The 24,320-nt window shown below is 36.1% G+C and overlaps 1 protein-coding gene across 1 annotated transcript; it reads left to right on the top strand.

The window, feature by feature from the left end:
* Positions 1-1,927: 1,927 nt before the first annotated feature.
* Positions 1,928-24,219, top strand: LOC123660595 (sodium-coupled neutral amino acid transporter 9 homolog). The gene is made up of 12 exons (XM_045595649.1): positions 1,928-2,005; positions 7,758-7,838; positions 8,234-8,357; positions 13,537-13,640; positions 14,298-14,455; positions 16,020-16,181; positions 17,025-17,231; positions 17,465-17,664; positions 19,481-19,585; positions 21,136-21,204; positions 22,285-22,448; positions 23,683-24,219. The coding sequence occupies exons 1-12, from the start codon at positions 1,977-1,979 to the stop codon at positions 23,849-23,851; spliced, it is 1,572 nt and encodes a 523-aa protein (XP_045451605.1). The 5' UTR covers positions 1,928-1,976; the 3' UTR covers positions 23,852-24,219.
* The last annotated feature ends 101 nt before the right edge of the window (positions 24,220-24,320 follow it).

The following is a 24,320-nucleotide window of genomic DNA, read 5'->3' as shown; positions in this document are numbered from 1 at the left end:
GATTTTTGTGATTTATGGGCTTTATTTTCATGACTGACACTTTATAAAGCTCGGCCACAGTTGTTAACAAAAACACCTGATATCGGCCGTTTCTCTAAAATAAGTTGCAACGCTCACAGCACTGGTTTGAGGCTGTTGCACTGGCGGTTGTGGGTTCGATCCCCGCACATGATAAATGTTTGTATTGGCCATACAGTTGTTTGCCGTGGTCTGGACGTTTGTGCTTATGTATTGTTTGTTTCCGTTACACCCGTTTACCCCCGACACAGGGGTCCGTTGAGTGTTTTAAAAAGAAGTTTAAATAGCTCACATCGATACCTCTAAGAAATATTATAACCGAACAAAAAAAACGGCTCCCCATTTATTAGTATTCCCTATAAGTAGCGATCGCTGTCGGGTATCTATGATAAATTGATAATAACCGACACCGACAGCTATATGTGCTCTTCGAGGCACGGTAAACAGACTCGCAACGATAGGCATCCAGATCCGAAAAATGTTTTCAGAAAAACGCAACCACAAGCGGGCATCGAACCTGTGACCGTCGGTGTTTAGGCGCCAAAACTCTCCACTACACCAAAAAGGTTGTCATTTATGAGTGTTGCTTCCTTTAAAAACAGCTTTTTCCAATTTTCAGTGGACGAATTGATGTTTGTCGATTTTCTTTAAATGGTTACAGAGGTCAGGTGGCAATCATTCAGTTTTACAGTAAATGACAGATATAAACTGGAATACTATGATCCTGATAAAACGGGAAATTTGTGACGATAAAGATGTTCTAAAAATAGAACACATCTTTTTTGATAATAATTCTTATAATAGTGCGTATGTGTTGTTCAGATACACAGTTACATTTTAATTACCGGCGTCAGGAGATGTCTTGGCGGCACTTAAACCAATTTTAACAAAAACTATTTTGCTCACGCATTTAACGTTATATATTTTACCTTATATTATTTGTTTAATATTTCGCGTTAATTGGCTTAAGGTTATAATTTAAATTTAATAATAAGGTTATAATTTAAAGGTATAATTTAACATTTTATTATTATTTATTTTTGAAATAAGTAATTTATAAAAATTAAAATGCGTTTAAAAAAAGATTCGATGCAAAACAGCGACGATGAGACCAGTGCAAGTTCAGTGAAATCCGTTGATAGTTATGGGTGAGGAAATATTTTTTATTTTATAATTTTTGAATTATTTCGTATAATTATTTCTAATTTTTGAGTAATTTCTTAATAGTATTTTCTATTTTGTGTTGGAATACAAATAATTGAGTCCTTTCTTTTTAAGAAATAAATCATTTATTTCTCTCACTATATATTACACTTATAATGAAAAAAAATTAAATTAAATAAAAAAGTACGAAAAGCAAAATTTTGATAATTCTTTTTTAAACGAAAGTTGTTGTTTGTAAAGTGGTCCCATTTAAATTGAATCAAAATCTAAAGATTATTTTTTGAGTAATCCCTAATAATGCCTATTGAAATTACTGTATTTTCAACTATCTACAGGTTACAGCGTTTTACTTAAGTCGATTTGATCTCGTTTTTTTTTTTTTTTTGTAAGTAAACACAATTATATTTTTTGCTTAGTATATTATCATTTTCCATCTTTATATATCGATGTAGAGTAAACATTTATGTGATTATACTTATTACGTATTTTTGTGGCGATATTTGCCGGGTAGTTAATGCAGGGGTCTCCAAACTTTGAAGCCTTAGGACCATAATGGGTTGTTCAGTATATTCCAATTTCCAAGGGCCAAAACAGTTTTAATCCCTTAACGATATTTGTAAGAGTCTTGCTAATTCATTTTAATAATTTATTAGTTATTAATATATATTAGTGGATCAGTTAGCTATGGCTGTTGCATTGACAGTCGTGCGTTCAATATCAACTCATGCCATTTATTTGCGTAGTCCATAAAGATTTTTGTTGTACTGTGGCTGTTTTCGGATCCACAACACAAGATGCCCATTCTATCAGCATTAAATATTAAGTAGGTATTTTCTTTTAAACCATTGTACAAGCTGACCCGAAGAACTTCGTACTGATTTTTTTTGTGAATAAGTTATTTTACTTTGTTTTATGTTATTTTAATAAATAAACAATTATGTCCTGATAATAATAAACCCAATGAAAAAAGAAGTATGGATAGTTTAATATACTGTTGTAATTCGTAAGTTACGTGCGTACATACTTGAACATTTCGTTGATTTGTTTTTAGTAATGCGGGTAGATAGAGTCGTATTTTAAGATTCAGCACCTCGGGTCAATAAAGTCTGCCACTCTCGAATTTTTAGGCTTTTTAGCCCGCCATTCCTTAAATTCATATTTTTTTTTTGGATATACTCATTTTAGAAAATAATTGGAGAATCTACAAAAAAGCCAAAGAATACTGAATCCAAAAACTCTCATATTAACATAGTAACGCACTTAGCTTCAACACTCAAGATAGACCTACAGCCTAATGACATTAAGGACGTATATAGATCCTCTTCGAAAGGAGAAAAAAAGCCAATAGTTGTCAAAATGTCTTCATATGTGCAAAAAACTAATATCATGACGGCCGTGAAACGATATAACAACCTTAATAAGAGCAATAATTGAATACCTCTCAATATTCTCCTCAATATTCCTAGTTCAGCTTGCGCCGCCCCTCGTGCTTGGGCTTGTGCAGCCTCTCGCAAAATGCCGCTTCGGGCCATAGCCTTTTTGTCTCTGGGTTAAATACGTCCATGTAGATATATTTATAGATAGATTTATCTACCTTTGCTCAACCGGACCAGTCTATCGTCTGCAGAATAGGGACACATGTCCAGGAGCGTCCCCCCTCCAAGCCAGGCAGGCCTGACCTCCAATGCTCGGCTGTATGGTGTTGGGGTTCAGGCCCGCCCGACCTCCAGCGCCAGATCTCACCGAGCAACTGAGCAAGCTCCAGGGAGCCAGCACAGCCCGGCACTCATACATCAGGTCTGGCGGATTGCACCAGCAACCGAGCAAAGCTCTAGGGAGCCAGTGCAATCCGGCCGGCACACCGCGCTTTCGCGCCACAGGGCGGGCGACCGAACCACCCACCCCTTCCGTCCGCCAGTTTTGGTCCACGGGGTACAGGACCCCTTCCACTCGCTGGAACCAGGCGAGTGGCGTTCCCCCATCCGCCACCTAGGGGGGACGCGCCCAATAGGAGATCCGGCAACTCCCCCCCTTGGGGCCTAGGCCCTAGACCTAAGTCTAGCCCTAGGCTCCAAGAGCCTGGGTAGATTTATCTACCAAGCTACCTACGTGTATATTTTTTCAAATATTTAATAATTTTGTAAACGTGTCGTTATCAATTTTGATGACAGTGAATTTTCCGCAATAAATTAATGTAAGTTTACTAAGTTTATAATTATAATGTAATCGATTGTATGCATTGCATTTTGTAGGTATTTGCGCTTGACCCTTAAATGACGAAACATGTTCCTTTCTGTCGTCATAGATAATAGTTTACTCCTAAACTAATATTAGCGTTATTGGATTAATGAGCTAATAAGGTTTTGATCAATCTAATAAGTTCAAAGTATGTGAAAAAAAACCGGCCAAGTGCGAGTCGGGCACGCGCACCGAGGATTATGTACAAAAAAATATTAAAAATATTTTTATTACATCGGCATCTTCTGGTTACATTAAAATATTTTGAATTTTATTAGCGAACTTGGCAGTATTCGTACCGCAGAAATTGCTTTAACAACCGCTATGGTGTAGTGGTGCGAGTAGTCGCCTAAAACACCGACGGGTTGCGGATTCGATTCCCGCTCGGGGTATTTGTACAAACATTTCTTTCCGGTTTGGATGTCTATCCTTGTGAGTCACCCCATCGTGCCTCGGAGAGAACGTTAAGCCGTCGGTCATGGTTGTTATCATAAATACTTTATAGCGATCGTAACTCATAGTAGGGAACATATCCGCCAACCCGCAGTGGAACAGTGTGGTGGATTAAGCTCCAATCCTTCTCCTAAATGGAGAAAGAGGCCGAAACCCAACAGTGGGATGTTAAAGGCTGAAGCGATTTGCTTCAAAATTATCTTTTAAGTATAAACGATGTCTATTTATTTATTTTATTTTAATGGAAATGTCCATACAAAAATTCTTAAGATAAATAAGGTGCTGTCAGCGACCCGAAATATTTACAGTATGTAACTGGCAATTAGTAACAACTTACCTTGTGATAATTGTAAATTTAGTAATGTTTTGTTGCCAGTTAAGAGATTTAATAAATAAGTTAAAAATTTTAAAAATATGTGCTAATATCTTACGATATGTGTATTTCAAATAATAAAAAAAACACTACATATTCAGCGAGTAAGAGATAATGAAGACTTTTATTTTCGAGAATCACAAAATAGCAACAAAACAAATGTATTTATAAAATATCCCTAATCTCGGCATGCTTCTTGGCATAGGCCTCCTCCAGTGATTTCCATTGACCACAGATGGCCAGCTGTTATTCTAATACCATCCAACCATTTTGTTTTCTATTGCTCTCTATTCCCGTCGCAAGGATGTCGTTCTACCACCGCCGAAGTTCATTTTTCCTTTGGAACACACAGTGTCACGCACTATATGGCCTATTTTCTTAACATAAGATATTAATTAATGGATAGTTTTTATTTTTTATTTTTAAGACATTCTAAGTTTTGCGAAGTTTTAAATCAGGTCAGTGGTTTAGTCGTCTGGTGTGACTCTCAATTATCAAATTAGGTCAAGAGACAAACAGAAAAAAATTATTAAATAATTTGTGACCTTTGAACTATGCTCCATAAAACGTATATTCAAATCGCTAATCTCGGTAATTATGGAATTAATTAAAAGAACTCTTTTTATATCAAATTTTTTTTGTAACTAGGCAAGGCATACTATAGGCTATACTATATGTATTACAAATCATATTATTAGCTTTGAGATACCGGCAGTAATAAAAAAAAACTAATGCGCTTTAGACCACACGACTGAAGTAAAACTTTCTATCTTCACTAACTTATATCGTGAATCGGGATATAGCATAAGAATCTAGTTTGAACTAGGTCCAACAGAATCTTCAATTAGGTAATACTTAAATAGCTTAATGATTCACGACTCAGCCTGTAAGATCCCACTGCTGGGTATAGGCCTCTTTCTAAATTATTATAATCTAAATCTAATTTAATTATTAAAAACATAAAATCACCGTAAATATAAATACAATCTATTGAGTTAGGACACAGAAAGAAATATCATGGTTAATATCCGGTGTAGCCCGTCCGGTGAAGTACGAAGTAGTGTAGTGTTCCTGCTGTGAGTAAGGTATTCTCCTATAGTAGGTCAGGGTTAGAGTTAGCAACTCGTTTGTTTTAAAACTTACTTGGCACTCGTTTATATGCTACGGCAATATTAGGCTATTCCTAAGCTTTTTTTCCACCGTATAAAAAGAAGCTGTGCCTAAATTGTAAATAATCTGTTTTTAATTTTTTTTTTCTTGTAACATTATGCTAGATATTGTATTTTGTTTTGTACTTTTTACATTGATTACAACATTGAAAGCATCAAAATGTAATTAATTTTGTATATCTTATTTTTGCTACTCATGCATTACGCACTGGGTAACATTTCCATAATATTTGCTTACAAATGAATAGATTAAAAACCTTTCATATAATTTGTGGCTTATCTCCTTAATGGCTATGAACAATATGTTTACAAATACTGCGATGTAAGTGTGACACTATCTCGAACACCCGGGGTTCGAGATCAAGGACTTGTCGCATCTCCTTGAAATCCGATCAATATTTTTATAACTGACAGGACAAAGAGTACAAAATTATAAATATATTACTCATAGTGTCTCATAATCATGTATAATTTATAAATAAGAGCGTAAGATTACTCATTCATTCAGTAACTTATCACGAAATCTGAAAAACTATATATGAGGTATTTGTATTATATTAGATTATATATTTATGAGTAGGAGAATTCAGCTAAAAAAGGATTTAATTTTTTTTCAATTAGTAGAATTGTAGCTAAGGTTTGTATAGAATGTTTTATCATTCGTTATTTCTGGATTTAGGTACTAGTTTTACGTAGGCACTATTTTGGTATTGACGACAATAAAAAATGATTACGTTGATGTTGTTAATGAACATATCATTGAGTTGAAATGACAAAATAAAAATTGTTGACATTTTTGCAGTTTAAATATGGAATTTGGTACGTTTCAACCTGTAATATCCCACTGCTGGGCATAGGCCCATAGGATTAGAGCTTAATCCACCGCGCTGCTCCAATGCGGGTTAACGATAACAACCGGGACTGACGGTTTCAAATATCCAGACAGGAAATAAATATTTGTGCTAACACTAATATCCATGCCGAGCTGGAATCGAATCCGCAACCGCCGGTGTTAATGCACCGAGCACGCATACCACGCCAGAGCAGTGTCATATGTTTTTATAATATGGTAATATTATAGGGGTACAGAGACGTATTCAGGTTACTGGCGCCCCTGACGCTGACAATATTGTGCCCCTTAGTCGATAAAAAAAATATATTATTGATATTATATAAAAAAAATAACGCAATTCAAACCCGGTACCGTATTGACTATCATTTATTAAATGCTGTAGATTTAGGCTATAGTTTATATAATAGGTATAGTAAAGAATCTTGGGGTGGACAATACTGGCTAACTAAAGTCACATAAGAAATCTTTTCGTAAAAAACGTGTTTACCAACGTTCAAACATATAATTGTGTTTGCTCACAAACGAAAAAAAACCGACTTCAATTTCATCGACGAGTAATACAACGTAGATCGACGAAAAAATAGTCAAGTAACTACGCGTTATCAAAGATAACTCAAAAAGTACTTATCAGATCTTGATAAAATTTATATGTGACCACATGATAAACACCAGCTTTCGATTAAATTAAAAATTATCAAAATCGGTACACCCACTAAAAAGTTATTACGGATTTTCAAGAATTTCCCTCGATTTCTCTAGGATCCCATCATCAGATCCTGGTTTCCTTATCATAGTACTAAACTAGGGATATCTTCTTTCTAACAAAAAAAGAATTATCAAAATCGGTACATCCAGTAGAAAGTTATGCGGTATAATACAACGTAGGTCGACGAAAAAAGCGTCAAGTAAAAACGCATTATTAGATATAACTCGAAAAGTAGTTGTTAGATCTCAAATAAATTTAAATGGGACTAATTGGCACACACCACCTTTCGATTAAAACAAAATTTGTTGAAATCGGTCTACCCGGTCAAAAGTTCTGACGTAACATACATAAAAAAAAAATACAGTCTAATTGAGAACCTCCTCCTTTTTTGTAAGTCGGTTCAAAATTAAAATACTATAATACTTATTACTTGTTATAATCCAATTATTTTAATATATATAATGAAATAGCGTTGATTGACATGGTGTCCGTTCTTATTGTAGTATCTTTATGTGTGACGTTTTAATCTTTAAATAAAAATTAATAATTTTATAAGTATTTTAAATTCAAGGGATCATTCTACTCTCTGTATCGAACAGAGGTAGAGGAGATTTTAGGATTTAGTTGTTAGTTTTAATAAACTATTTTAGTTATGTTTTAATTCATCAGTAATTTAATTTAATAAATCGGTTCTGATTCCGTCGATGTTGACTGTAAACTATGTACAATGTTGCAGACGTTGTATTAAATTACCTAAGTTGTTATTTAACTTTTTATTTCTAGCGTGTTCGGCAGCGGGTGCTCCGATTGCTCCGATTGCGAGTGTCAGTGCCGAGAGGAGAGAAAACAAAATTACAGAAACGAGTAAGTTCTACATAATTCCAGATCTTTCCATTCATTCACCCAAACAAGTCTCTTTTATTCATTAAAATATTTAACTTCTTCCAACTTCAATAAATGTATACATGTATACAGATTTTCAGGCCAAGACAATTTTATCTAGAAAAATCCAGTTTATCTTACTTCAAAATATATTAATTTAATTTTGGACAACTTGGAAAATAAATTATTAAAACAATCGATCGATCGATGGCATTTTGTATTGGCCGTACAAATATTTGCCGTTGTCTGGGCGTGTGTATGTGTATTGTGTGATTTCGGACCTCCAACAAACGAGTAAATCCTGGTGGAGGCCTTTGGGTGTGAGGCGTTTATTTATTTCATTAATTTTAATGTCGATTTATTTTATTTATTAGCAGATTAATGAAGCGGTCGACGAGCTGTGCCAGTTTCAAGAGCACCAACCATGAAGCCTATCCGCTCCTGTTGGCGCCAAATCTGACCCAAACGTACAAAACTATGAGCACTAGTTCTGACACACTGGTAACTTATTTTTTTTATTTACTTAAATATGTACTTATTTGACAACCTGCTTTGCATAAATATTTTCATATTTTTTTATAAGATGTGTCAAAGGGCCAAAAAAAAAATCATCCCTTTCCACCTTTTTGCAACATTTTTCATTGACGCTTTGCTCCTATTTGTTACAGCGAAATTTTATATAGTCTTTCCTGAAAAATTGAATGAGTGATTCTTGAGATTAGCGTGATCAAACAAAAAAAAAAACTCTTCGGTCTTATTGTCACTATAATGTTTATAATTAAGTTATCGGTATCAATGATGAAATTATAACAACTTTTAGATATTAAAAATTATCAGTCTTTATTCTCAGAAAAAAAAAACACAAAAAGACGCCGCCTTCACAAAAAAGATAAATTTACAAATTACAACAGTATGCCTAAATAAACTATAACCCCAAACATTAAAATCAAATTTAAAATTATCTTTATAATATCGTCATTGAATTTCAAACTATACTTTGTTTCTTATATATAATAATTGTGTTTGCTCACAAACGAAAAAAAACCGACTTCAATTTCATCGACGAGTAATACAACGTAGATCGACGAAAAAATACTCAAGTAATTACGCGTTATCAAAGATTACTCAATAAGTAGTTATCAGATCTCGATAAAATTTATATGTGACCACATGATAAACGTCAGCTTTCGATAAAATTAAAAATTATCAAAATCGGTACACCCAGTAAAAAGTTATTGCAGATTTTTGAGAGTTACCCTCGATTTCTCTGGGATCCCTTCATCAGATCCTGATTTCCTTCCTTTCCATGGTACCAAACTAGGGATATCCCCTTTCCAACAAAAAAAGAATTATCAAAATCAGTACATCCAGTAGAAAGTTATGCGGTATAATACAACGTAGGTCGACGAAAAAAGCGTCAAGTAAAAACGCATTATTAGATATAACTCGAAAAGTAGTTGTTAGATCTCAAATAAATTTAAATGGGACCAATTGACTCATACCACCTTTCGATTAAAAAAAATTGTGGAAATCGGTCCACCCGGTCAAAATACAGTCGAATTGAGAACCTCCTCCTTTTTTGAAAGTCGGTTAAAAAAGAGGTTTTATATAAAATTGAATAAAGTAAAGCGTATTGAATGACTTGACTTTGCAGTTAGGCTATAATTACATAAGGTGTATAAGATAACCAAGCGTAAGTCCGCGTGGTGTGTTCCGTAGTTAATAAATTCTGACCTTAACTTTAAAAGTATGAACTGAAATAGTCTTTATATATTTCTCCGCTGTACGAAAGCCTTATTTCCATATAGAAGAAGGATTCCCGGGCTTTTAGATAATTTCGCTACTATAAATGACGATTATTGTCCGGAATTATGGGCTATGGTATAACACTCAGACCCCGTTGGCTTTACCATGCTCTCCGAGGCACTGTGGGAAGACAGGCATCGAAAACTATTGCATTATTCTGTTTGATCTCTTTGTCAAAATAATCTTTAATCAAGTATGTATGCGCTTCAAACTTGAATGTTCTGTGGTCTGTTGTATGGTGAAATGGAAATGGTGAATCTTAAAAGGTATGTAAAATGTTGTCACTTCTTAAATGTAGTTATTGTGATGCTACCACTACTTAATTAATAATTTAGATTCTTCTGAGATTGATCGACTCTTTAAAAGAAACGGTAATATGATAAAAAAATGATTACGGTACTCTCATATGTCTACCATACAAAAAAAATCATGCACGAGACCACAACTAAACAACGAACATTTATATATACATCATCGGTGAAATTGTATGTTATAAAAAGAATGTTATTAATAATTTAATAAAAGATAAAAATCAACGTAAATATGCGAGTAAATTCGATAATTATCCACAATTTAATCTTGTTTCGATACTAAATGTAAAACAAAATCACACTATAGTAATTTCTGTAAAAACGTACTTGACAACTAATATCAGTAGAGGAGTAATTAGTTGTTCGCGGTTTTATCAAAAGCTATTGAAACAAAAATATACTGATAAGTTTGTTAAAATATTTATAATAACCACCAGAAGGTTAAATTACGCTCGTTATTTATAAACAGGAAATTGTTTGCAGCGTTCGTACGACGATATTAATATGTAAACTCGTTGGAGGCAATGGTATAGATTTTTTTTTACCAATATGTGTAGTTAAAGCAAAGATAACCATCTGATGTATTGGTGGCAAAACTTTAACTAACGCTGTAGATAATGGTTTAATCCCGCTCGAAGTAGATATTTGTATTTGTGTAAATATCAGCTTCAAGCTTCTTCTTGTGCTTGAGATTTTTCTGGTCTGGAAGTTGTAGGTCTTCCCATAGTACGTCAGAGAGCAGGTAAAGTCCCGTCATCCTCCTTTATCACTCTTGATAGGAAATTCCGCTGACGCGCATTTATACGCGATATTAAAGATTCCAACCCCTTTACCTTTACAGAGAGGAGGTAAAAACCTCCTCTCTGTAAAGGTTTGCAAAGGCAAAGCAATGAGACGTTTACAGGTTTTATTTGACAATAAATGAGACAACATGTTTCTAAAGTTGAAAATTAGTATGTTTGAGTGCTCTTTTAGAAACTTTAACAGATCTATCATTTTATTAATAGATGCCAGCAAGAAAATTTTTTTATATTGATTGCCCGTATGTTTACTGTTAAATATAGTAAACTAGCTGTGCTCGCGACTTCGTCCGCGTGGAATTTAATAAAATAGTTATTGTTTAGCTCGCAGAGTTGTAAAAAAAAAAAAAAACAAATATAAAAGTAGCCTAAGTTACTCCTTTTTATATCGGCTATCTGCCAGTGGATGTCCCTTTAAAATCGGTCTTGCCATTTTAGATATTAGTCGGGACAAACAGATAGACAGACAGACAGACAGACAAAAATTAAAAAAATATATTTTGGTATATTATGTAGGTACTGTGTATATGTTACGCTCAAAGATCGAAAACGCTCATTGAGCGGAAAAATAGCTCACAACGCGATGTGGTCACAGTAAAACATCCACATAGCGAAATTCGTGTTATGGCTCTAATGAAAACGCGCACGACGCGTTGTGGCAATCAAAGAAAGTCCAAATAGCGAAATTCGTGTCGTGGCTTACATGCTATTCGATCTCAACGCGTTGTGGCAATGAAGAAAAGCCATGACGCGTTCTGAGCATTCATTGTGTTAACCATATCACGACAGACAGGTTGTAACTTTTCGGTGTCGGCTCGGGTGCAAAGACGCATTGAAACCTCAGTTTTATTCATTTATTTTCTGTTTATGTGAGTGACTTTTAATGTCAGCGCTAATTACGACGAATAAAAAAGAATTGTTTTACGATAAATTACGTGAGTTTGTAGAAACAAACTCTGATCGCAGTTTTATTATGACTACAGAAAAAGTAAAGAGAGCAAATGTAACTTGTAAGCTCTGTTTCAAAAAGAATAGCATAAATGTTGAAAGAGAATGTGCTAAATTAGGTCTACAGGAACAGGCAAACAAAATGGTTTCATTGTCTAATTTGAAATTTCCCTGTGTTGAAATTGGTACTAACGTTTTAGTTAAGAGTTCCTGAAGTTGATAGAGGACGTGCAGCACCCAGGAATGTTATGTGTGTTGTTATGAGCATTAATCCATCAGGTCTCTACCAGTTAGGAAACAAGGAAGGTACACTCGATAGACTTTATGCACGTAATGAATTTACACTTTCTGAAACCAACTTTATTAACATTTGTGATGTGCCCTCAACTTCATCGTTAACACTTCGCTCGGCATCTATGTTATCGTCTGGAAGTAAGCAAGGGTTTTTAATGTGCCACTGCTAAAGATACTGTATTGATAAAAAGTGCAAGTGTCGCTCCAAGAATATAAAATGCAACTCAAAATGCCACAGTAATAGTTCATGTAAAAATAAATAGCAATCAAATACTTATTTTTCACAATTATAGTTATTTCTAATATAGGTACATTGTTGTTGTTTATTGGTGATCAATAAACATTTGTGTTAAATATTTTTATTTCTTGAAAGAATTTTAATTGTCATGAAAAAATTAAAACCCTTATCATTTTATGTGAATTATGCGTAATTTACAAATGATATGAATATTTTGTGTTCAGTGATTTATTACTTAATTAATTGATTTTTTTAAATATAAAGTAATTTCAATAAATAATAAATATCGTTTCATTTTAATTTATATAATTATATACATAATATATTTGATAATGAGAAACACGTTATGCCGTGATTTTATAAAAATATTTCTTAAGGACATCTACCAAAACGTTTCCAGCCTAGGCCTAGTAGGATCTATATCGGAAAGTAGTGTGCGTTGTAATCAAATAGTATTCCATACGCGTCATGGCTTTTCTTCATTGCCACAACGCGTTGAGATCGAATAGCATGTAAGCCACGACACGAATTTCGCTATTTGGACTTTCTTTGATTGCCACAACGCGTCGTGCGCGTTTTCATTAGAGCCATAACACGAATTTCGCTATGTGGATGTTTTACTGTGACCACATCGCGTTGTGAGCTATTTTTCCGCTCAATGAGCGTTTTCGATCTTTGAGCGTAACATATACATACATATGAATTCAGTAAAAAGCGGTTATTTTAATATTACAATCAGACACTCCAATTTTATTTATTTGTATCGATGTATTTATGATTGTCTAATAGTATATATTTTGCGCCCCTCTCCCCACTAACAATTCTAGTCCTCTGCCCAAATAGTTTAGCGATAGGTCCGTTGCTCCGTTTCTTCAGTTTAATTTAATTTGTTTAATTAAAGTTTTGTTTAATTTTATTTTATTTCATTTGTTTAATTTAATTTATTTAATTAATTTTATATGAAATCGTATTTTTTTATAATGATCACTAATCTAATGAAATCTTATAAGTATTATCTTTTGTTTTGTAGGTATCTATTGTTTTTTTTTTTAATTGGTTGAAATTTTGATTTTGGGCAAATTCAGATAATGATTGATGAATTTTGTATGGAATTAAATAAAGCTTTATTATATACCTATTATTATTATATAAATATAGAGAACTACGCCACAAGTCGCAAGTGACGAACTGTACCGTCTACGTACCAAGTTATCATAACGAATTCAATTCAATTTCAGGTTATACGAGCGCAAAATAAAATATTAATGTGAATTATTCACCAGGGCCATGCGGAACTATCAGGGAGTGACATCATAGCGACGTACAAGCGGACGATGGAGAAGTCTGTTATAACGGAGAAGAATAAACAGAGTTCTCTCGTTACTATGTAAGTTTTTCATATTAGCTGACCAGTTTTATTTATTTACTAGCGACCCGCCCCGGCTTCACACGGGTGCAATGCTGATACTAAATATACTACAGAATGTCTTTATTTATAGTATGAAGCTAACTTATAGCATGGCTATTAACATAATAACAACTTTCAAATATGCGTCGTAAGATTACACGTTGTTACAGAATGCGTTGAAGAAATAAAGGTTCACTGCTCGATCCCCGTAGGTGATAGCGTGATAATTTGTAGCCTATATGTTGACCCGACTTCTTAATAATATTCGTGCTAAATTTGAAGTAAATCCATGCAGTACTTTTTGAGTTTATCTCGGACATACATACAGACAAACAGACAAAAATTCTAAAAACTATACTTTTGGCTTCGGTATCGATTGTAGATCACACCCCAAGTATTCTTTTAAAAAAATATTCTAGATACAGTTTTGACTTTCCTACCGTTTTATTATATGTATAGATATATCTACGGAATCAGGCAAAGTTTCTATAGATATCCTAAGGGTAAAGAATACAAAAGATGTTTGTATACTGTAGTGAGCTGTTCAATAAAACTTCTGTACAAACTTTTTTTATGTTTACCCCTAAAAATAAAAAAGAAACTGTAGCTTATTATGCATTTTGTTTTTTTTTTAAGTTTTTCAGTATGGAACACAATAATGGGGTCATCGTTACTGACGATGGCGTGGGGCGTCGAGCGCGCAGGTCTTCCCATGGCATTATTCCTTCTCGTCTTCATGGCTGGCTTATGTCTTTACACGGCGTACATTCTTCTCAAAGTCAACGCTCGACATGGTTAGTAACATACAAAATATTAAAATTGGCATAGAAATTGGAATCATCTATCAAACTAGTTCATAGCAAACTAGCTGTGTCCGCGGCTTCGTCCGCGTAGAATTTAACAAAAAGTTATTGTTCAGTTCGCAGATTTATAAAATAAATAAATTTATAAAATAAAAGTAGCCAGTGAAAGTCCCGTTAAAATCGGTTCAGCCGTTTCAGCGATTAGCCGAAACAGACAGACGGACGGATAAAAAATTTAAAAAATGTTATTTTGGTATATGTACCGTGTATACATACATTCATATGGATTCAGTAAAAAATTGTTATTTTAATATTACAAACAGATACTCCAATTATTATTTGTTTGTATAGATAATAAAATATTAAAAATTTGTAGTTACCCAAGCTTAGTGAAAAATACTTACTCACTTCAGCCTATCGCAGTCCACTGCTGGACATAGGCTTCCCCAAGTTCGCGCCAGACATCCCGGTCTTCCGCAATCCTCATCCAGCCCACACCGGCAATCTTACGTAGATCATCGGTCCAACGGGCCGGAGGACGTCCCACACTGCGAAAAATACTTACTTGTAATCGAAAATTCGAATTATAATTAATAGTAATATCTAGACTTATTATTAGACAAAAATCACTCATTACAATTGTTCAGAGTTATAAACCTAATATACTCGTATGTAGTTGATTTTCATTCTTTCTTCAATCTACTCGTATTAAATCAATTTTGATGCCGTAATGACAAGATGTTATGTCTCTACTTTACTTAATTATCAAAAAATTACTGAAGATTTCCAAAAGTATCAAAAGCAACGCAACGGTCCGTTTGATAATCGACTACTGGTTATCAGCTTTGGACATAGGCCTCCCCAAGTTTGCGACAAATACTCCGCTTGTCCACAATTCTCATTCAGCCTTCATCTAGTCATTGTTTAGTCATTGGTCCAATGGGCAGTAGGACGCCCAACACTGTGTTTGCCACACATTTGTATATAAGCCTCGTTCCTTAGGTAACAGTTACAGTTTCCAGAATGCTGAGGCAGTAACCTTGTTGGCCGTTTCTTTTCTGTTGCCATCTTTGTATTCTTCGTGATTTTTTTCACTATTTATTGTATCATTTTGTTATTTATGTACCTTTTTACTTTTGTCATCATTACAGCCTATACAGTCCACTGCTGGACATAGGCCTCCACAAGTTTACGACAAAAATAACGTGAACTCATGTGTTTTGCCCATAGTCACTACGCTGGGCAGGCGGGTCGGTGACCGCAGTACTTTCTTTGTCGCACCGAAGACGCTGCTGCCCGTCTTCGGCCTGTGTATTTCAAAGCTAGCACTTGAATGGTTATCCCGCCACCGGTCGGCTTTTTAAGTTCCAAGGTGGTAGCGGAACTGTGTTATCCCTCAGTCGCCTCTTACGACACCCACGGAAAGAGAGGGGGTGGCTATATTCTTTAGTACCGTAGCCACACAGTACAGTACGGTAGTAGTTTACTTTTGTCATTTGTATAGTATTGAATGGCCAATAAGTAAGTTTCCTTCCTTCTTTCTTCTGCCTGTCAGGCAGTGAGGGTTGCGAGGTGCCCGCCCTGTGCCGCACTCTGCTGGGCGGCGGCGCGGCGGCGCTCGCCCGCGCCTTCAGCGTGCTGGTGCTGCTGGGCGCCACCGTCGTGTACTGGCTGCTCATCACCAGCTTCCTCTACCACACCGTCAACTACTTCATGGGTAACATTTATACTCGTTCAACCTATCCCTCTAAATATAAATGGATCTTCTATATCTTAATTCTTAAAACACGGATTTTTTAGCTTAAATATCAGGGAAGCTTAAAGGGAATTCATCTTTAAAATTTACACCGATCTATACAAATAATAAGTACAGTAGGAAAGAATGTATTTACCCACCAACTTTTTGTAAAATAAATGCTATAGTAAATAAGTAAACGAAATATGTGTTTTCAAACGCTTAACTCAAGAACCGAAGACGAGATTCCCACGGAATTAAATTTTAAAAGAATTTGACAGAAAAATGTTTATGGCGAGAGGCAATAAACAAGCTGCAGGTTATCAAATGTAATTTGAACAATTAGAGGGCTGATAGTTTTATTGAGGTAGGCGGTAGGACAGCGGGAAATATCTTGCTAAAAATGTTAAGCAACCCAACTGAGAACTAACTCAACCTTACACAAGATCACCAACAAATTGGCTTGCTCTGAAGTAATGTTGTGTTCCTATGGCGAGTAAGGTGACCAGAGCCCATAGAAAGCAAGTCTATTGCGGACTAACGCAACACCACGGATGCGGTGCGCGGCGAGGGACGGAGGGACAGCCCCACCATCGGATCGGAGCGAAGACATCGGCGGCTCGACCTACGACACGTCAGCGACACTTTGACTTCTACGCCTAAGACTGTCTATTTAATATTTGCTGCATTCACATTTTTGTTCCCGGAACGGCTAATAAACCAGAGATATATATACAGTCCACTCAGTTCACCAGAACACTAACAAAGTCCAAACTATAATTGTCTTGCTCGCCAACTAACTATCGATATAAACTTATCTTTCAGATGTACCCGCATCAAACATAACAGTATACAACTCAAGTATCTTGTGCCGTAAGAACGACCCTCTGATAGGCCTTCCCGACCAGCCTGTCGTGGACCCCTCTCCGTACTGGGGTCTTCACAGCACGGTGCCAGTCTACGTGGCCTTCATTGTCTTCCCTCTTCTGAACTTTACGAAGGTCTCGTTCTTCACAAAATTCAATTCCTTAGGTAAGTAATTAATGTTATACATATACAATTATACGAGCAGCGTGGTGGATTAAGCTTCGATCCTTCTGCTGCATGGAAAAAGATGCTTATGCCCAGCAGTGGGATGTTACTGGCTGAATCGTAATTACCAACTTTTTATATGTTGTTTTGATTATATTTTCCTAACTATAACTTGAAATTAAACAGTTAATATTTTTCGTTAAAAATATCAAAGATCTTTTACTTTATTTCAGGTACCCTATCAGTGTTCTATCTGCTGATCTTCGTGATAGTAAAGGGTTGGTCGTGGGGGGTGAACATGGGCGACCTGCTGGTGACAGCGGGGAGGGGGGGCAGTGACGCCGCTGTCCTCAGCGGGATGCTCGCCCTGTCCTTCTACATACACAACATCATCATAACTTTGATGTCGAATAATGCGAAACCAGAGAAGAATGTGAGTTACTTCTTTCATTGTTTTATTTGTAGTATGTTAGTGGTCTGACCGTGGCAACTGCAGTTGGTTCACTTGGCTGTTACTCTGCTTCCTCTTTCATTCTAGTGGGTTCAACTTGCCCCGATTGTGTATGTAAAATTAATATACATATAAGACATTAGTTGATTACTTAAATTGGAATCGGAAAATTATACAATGTGTTGCTCTGAAAATACAAAGAAACGACATTTAAAGCTATTTTCCAATTCCTATACATAAAATTAAAATTAAATATTTCTTTTATATGTGACTATTATGAAGTGTCAAAATCTGTTTATAAAAAACAATACATATTACTACTGCTATAGAAAAGGTACTATACAAATATACAAACTCAAAGGAATATATTCCTTTATATACATGTATTCTTCTGGGGGAATTGGGGATAGAGTCAGCAATGCACTTGTAATGTTTCTGGTGGTGCAAACGTCTATAAACTACTGTAATCGCTTACCGTCAGGTGAGCCGTGCGCTTAAGCTACGGTAATCGCTTACCATCAGGTGGGCCGCACGCTTGTTTGCCGACCAAGTTATAAAAAAAGTGTTTATTCAAAGAATTATAGAAATATATTGCATTATATATCGAATGTGTACCTACTGATAATATCGACAACACCGATGGCCGGTTAAACCTGAATGTGTTTATGTGACATCTTATTATTAATATTAATTTTAATTTGTATTATTTCATGTATCTTAGTAAATAAAAAAAATAATAATATAAATACGTGTGTATATTAATCGGCTTTTATCTAAAATGAAATATTACCCATGTTAGTGAACTTAGCAGATCATTGTCCAGCAGATCAAAAATAAATGAGAGTTCTTATCGCATGCAGCTGAGTTCTACAGTTCCTGATACTTTTTAGAAATAGTTCCGGCGTTTTTACCTTAAAAAAAGACAATTGAAAACATGCTCTGCCAACTTCCCGCAGCAGATCATTTTATAGGAGGGCTGAAATAAACGTGAGTTCTTATCGCATGCGAATGAGTTCTACAGTTCCTGATACTTTTTAGAAATAGTTCAGCTGCATGCGATAAGAACTCACATTTATTTTTGATCTGCTGGACAATGATCTGCTAAGTTCGCTAACATATATTACCCTAGGAACAAACAATCGACGCCGCGTTGGCGCAACGGTCACAGCCATGGATTGTACCTGTTGCGCTGGCGGTTGCGGGTTCGATCCCCGCACATGACAAACATTTGTATTCGTCAGCTGTTTGCCGTGGTCTGGGTGTTTGTGCGGTCTCCCCACCGTACCTCGGAGAGCACGTTAAGCCGTCGGTCCCGGTTGTTATCACGTACACCTGATAGCGATCGTTACTCATAATAGGGAATATAGCCGCCAACCCGCATTGGAGCAGCGTGGTGGATTAAGCTCTGAACCTTCTCCTACATGGGGAAAGAGGTTTATGCCCGGTAGTGGGATATTACAGGCTGAAGCAGAACAAACAATCGTGTGTGTATGTATTGTAAGTTTGTAACAATTCACAATAAATGTATTTTAAATGGATTTAAAATTTTATTCGTAAAAAGAATATACCTACTAACTGGATGCTAGCTGGATGCTAATCACGACTTCATTCTCTTGCGTTTTTTTGGAAACGACTATCGAGTCGGATTTTTGTCACTTTTTAGCGCATCTGTACATATTTAGCGTCTTTGTTTGCAAAAGTTTTAGAACCACCAAGCTTTGTTTTTTCTAAAAAAAAACGTTTTTAATCAAATAATTTATAATCAAAGGCATAAATAAAGTGCCTTATTGTTTTCCAGGGTCGAGATCTAACGATAGCCTTCTTGCTGGTAACAGTCACCTACACGACGGTTGGCGTCGTCTTCTACATTTGCTTCCCTCTCGTTAAGTCTTGCATAGAAGACGTAAGTTATAAATTAATAAATAAACCCTCCATCCAACCATCCATCACCCCTTTATAATATTCTGTATCGGAGCTTCGAGAATTCACTCAATACAAACACAATAATCCAGATCACAGTGCCTATGTATTAACTTAACAAACATCTATGTATACTAATACTTATAATATTATAAAGCTGGCTGGCTGTTTTCAACTTTATGCATACTAACTACATAAGTTTAATTCATCTAGAATTCCAGGCAACTCTTAGACTTTGCCAAGAAAATGGATGTTTGATGCAGTGACTTTAATATTTAAGTATACATTATTAACGATACGACATAATTGTAACTTTTTTGAATGAAATAAATTTAATTATTTAATTTAATAATTGTAATAAATATTAAAGGCCTGTATAAATATCAAAACAGCAAGCTTCAAAATAAAGTTTAGTGCCGCTTTGCGTACGAATAATCAAAACTTTTATTTAAATAAATGTTTAAATTTATTATTTCGTGCAGGAACTTCCTCAACTCACTTCGGCGCTAATCTCAGGAACTACTAATCCGATTAGAAAAACTCTTTCAGTGTTAGATGGCTCTTTTATCGAAGAAGGCTATCGGATATATCATCACGCTAAGAACAATAGGAGCGGAGCACCAATGTAGAATGTTTCAAAATCTGTTTTTTTTTCCTGCGTAAACAGATAAAGTTTCACAATTTGTTATAACTAGCCACGATCTTTGACGAAACAACCATACATGTTCCATGTTTTTTGTCTTACAAAATAACAATATTTTTATGCTTATTTAATATTATTTATTTAAATATTTCTAATTATGCGTATTGACTCAAAATCAAAAATAACTATTCAAATATGCTTCAAAAGCACCTGTGAATCGTTATTTTTCAAATTAAATTTTTAATTATCGTTAAAAATTAAACGACCACTGATTCGGAATACTGCAGAGAAGAATTTGCAATCTGTAAGGATTAAAATAGCGCTATAAAATATGTGTGTTACCCTTTCTGTGGATGGTAGATTTTTTAACATTACGAAAGAGAACACGTTTTTAAATAAACGATTGACAATTTTTTTACCCTACACTTAAGGTAATTATTTATTGCCACTATAAAGAGATTTTCATGATTTTTTTATGGACAAAAAACTTTTCAAATATGTTTAGTTTCAATTAATTGCTGCCACCGCTCTGGTGTAGTGGTGTGTATGCGTGTGTTTAAACACCGGCGGTCGCGGGTTCAAATCCCACTCGTAATGAATATTTGTATTTATACAAATATTTCTTTCCGGTCTGGGCGTCATCCTTGTGGGTCTCCCAGCCGTGCCTCAGAGAGCACGTTTAGCTATCGTCACCGGTTGTTATCATATACACCGGATAGCGATCGTTTCTCATATAGGGAATATATCCGCCAACCCGCATTGGAGCAGCGTAGTGGATTAAGCCGATCCTTCTCCTATATGTAGAAGGAGGCCTATGCCAGTGGGATGTTACAGATCGCATCAGTCAATCAACCAATTGTTAATATCCTATAATTTTTTTTGTTTTACAGAATATTTTAAACAATTTCGAAATGCATGACGTCATGACGGCCATCGCGAGAGCATTACTACTTTTCCAGGTGCGTTAACGTTTTTATACCTAAATAGTGCAAACTACAAACTATATGACTCGCGTGGTTTTATGTGTTATAATTATTTTTGTTCGCAAAAGTAAAAAACCGACTTTCAATTAGATCGACAAGTAGTAGAAAAAGAAAATAGTCAAGTAAATACGCGTTATTCAGAATACTGACCAAATTTAAATGGAACCACATGACAGGCACCAGTTTTCGATTAAAAACGAATTATCAAAACCGGTACACCCAGTAAAAAGTTATGAGGTATGATGCAACGAAGGTGAACGAAAAAATGGTTAAGTAAATAAGCATTAATAACGAATATTTCAACTTCATGCTTTTTGACAGTTCGCTTAACAGGACAACGTGTCTGTCAGTTAGTTAATAATCATCCTATTGTACATATATTTTATTCAGGTAGGATATATGCAACTCAAAATTTGGAGCCCGACTGGGGTCCAAATTTGTGTTTTCAAGCAGTGTTGTGTTCCTTAAGTAAGAGAGCTGGGGTGATTAGGGATAGGGTTGGCAACGCGCTTGCGATGCTCCTGGTGTCGAAAGCGCGTGTAGGCTACCCCCAGGCGGCCGACCGCTAAGCCCGGCCCGCGCAGGTGGTGACGGTGTACCCGCTCGTGGTGGTGCAAGCGTGTCTAGGGCCCCCCTCCCGCAGGTGGTGACGGTGTACCCGCTCGTGGTGGTGCAAGCGTGTCTAGGGCCCCCCTCCCGCAGGTGGTGACGGTGTACCCGCTCGTGGTGGTGCAAGCGTGTCTAGGGCCCCCCTCCCGCAGGTGGTGACGGTGTACCCGCTCGTGGTGGTGCAAGCGTGTCTAGGGCCCCCCTCCCGCAGGTGGTGACGGTGTACCCGCTCGTGGTGGTGCAAGCGTGTCTAGGGCCCCCCTCCCGCAGGTGGTGACGGTGTACCCGCTCGTGGTGGTGCAAGCGTGTCTAGGGCCCCCCTCCCGCAGGTGGTGACGGTGTACCCGCTCGTGGTGGCGCAAGCGTGTCTAGGGCCCCCCTCCCGCAGGTGGTGACGGTGTACCCGCTCGTGGTGGTGCAAGCGTGTCTAGGGCCCCCCTCCCGCAGGTGGTGACGGTGTACCCGCTCGTGGTGTTCATGCTGCGCGGCGAGGCGGCGGCGCTGTGCTCGCGCGCCGCGGGCCGCCTCCCCGCGCTGCTCATGAACCTGGCCATCGTGACTCTCAGCATTCTCTTCGCTTGCTTCTGCCCTGACATCGGGACTATCATACGGTATGACTGTTTAATATCTTATTAATAAAAAATACAATCGATTTGAGAACCTCCTCCATTTTCGGAAGTCGTTAGCACAGATAAAAAATATTAATAATGAGGATGATTGCTGTGTTCTATTCATTATCAACGGTGGGGACTTATATAAGTAAGTAAGAAATCTTACAACCTACTTGGACTGTCTTAAAGATACATTACGTTTAGTGTGTTTTAAAGATTAAAAAAGGACACTATACCTACCTGCATTGAAGTAAAGAATCAATATGCTTTTTTAATTCTAAATATTCTACAAATTTTTATATTATTTCATTTAAATATTATAGTCTCCCTAAAACTAAAACGATAAGAATTACATTGTCCTTTGAATATATTGAAAAATCATAATTTTTTACTAGGTTTAAAATTTGAGAAATTTAATTGACAATCAAAATTAAATTAGGCTGCACATTTTTATCAATGTCAAAAAATATATTTTTTTTATTTACAAATGTACTCTTATTACACATCAATGTCAAAAAATATATTTTTTTTATTTACAAATGTACTCTTATTACACAATAGTAGGCTAATTAATAATGGCGGGAAATTTTGACAATTCGAAATATATCCTGCCTGCCCAGCGTGGTGACTATGGGCAAAACACATGAGTTCAGACTAGCCATGCGAAGTTTATATCACTGAAAAGAAAAGAGAGATATATATCATTTTGATCTTAGGATATATATCACTCATTTAGCTCTTCAGCTCATTTAGCTCAGTGAAATAATTTTATAATGCAACCAAAATGCAACCTTATGTGGTGGTAAAAAAATACTTTTTCGCTTGTTCAAAGCAAGACGATTGAGTCTATGACCTTGTGAAATATGAATCGAAAAGATACAGAGCCATAACTAACTATCTCTCTCTTTCGCATGATAAACGCCATCGTCCGATCGAGTGGCTCACTAGCTCAGTCTCGTTTACTCCCGCTCAGTACGTCAGTCTCTCGAAAATGAATCATAAGACTAGTGAGCTGGAGATATATTTGAAACGTAAGTGAGCTGATGAGAGACTAGCTCACTTGAAAAGATATGTTTCATTTGTATCACTCACTCATGAGTTACACAGGTCTAGTTCAGACCATAATGTCTGCCGCTAACTTGGGAAGGCCTGTGTCCAGCAGTGGACTACGATAGGCTGAAATGATGATATGTTATTCAAAACTGTTTTGAAATGTAAAATTTTTCTTTCTCAGATACACCGGTGCAGTAAGTGGTCTGATCCACGTATTCGCATTACCGTCGTTATTACAAATGCGATCGCTTCAACTGAGGGGAAAGTTGACTTGGTGGAAAGGACTCCTGTATTCCCTTATTATAGTATTTGGAACTATTAACCTCGTGATGCAATTCTTTGTAGCTTAGTTTGTAATGTTATAATTGTAACTATATTTATAGCAGCAGATTTTGTCTCCATTTTGTTCAGTGCGGTATTTTAAGATTCAGCGCCCCGGGTCATTTTCATTTACCGCCCCATAAATTAAGGGCAAAGGGTAAATCAGCGTATATGTTAGGGATGTGATAAAAAATAATCAATTTTTTTCGATGTAATTAGTCGGCTAAGCTTGTTTAATTTGTCGATTGTCGTAAAAGTCGATTAATTTTTAACGTTTCTAGTACACGCCCCGGGCCATTTAGGGTAAATAGGTCCATGATCTTGTCACGACGAGTTTAAAAAAGATCTCAGAAATGTATACTATACCAAAGATATTATAGTTTTATATATAGTAAAATGTCGTTTTATTTATCGATTTATGCTTTATTGAAAAACTTCATAAAATTAGTTGATCCAACAAACTTTGTACAGCCATGTTGTATTTAAAGAAAGAAAGAA

Source organism: Melitaea cinxia, chromosome 15 (assembly GCF_905220565.1).
Source record: "Melitaea cinxia chromosome 15, ilMelCinx1.1, whole genome shotgun sequence".
Classification (NCBI taxonomy): domain Eukaryota; kingdom Metazoa; phylum Arthropoda; class Insecta; order Lepidoptera; family Nymphalidae; genus Melitaea; species Melitaea cinxia.
Note: the sequence above shows the minus strand (reverse complement) of the source record. Positions and strands in the feature narration are given on the sequence as shown.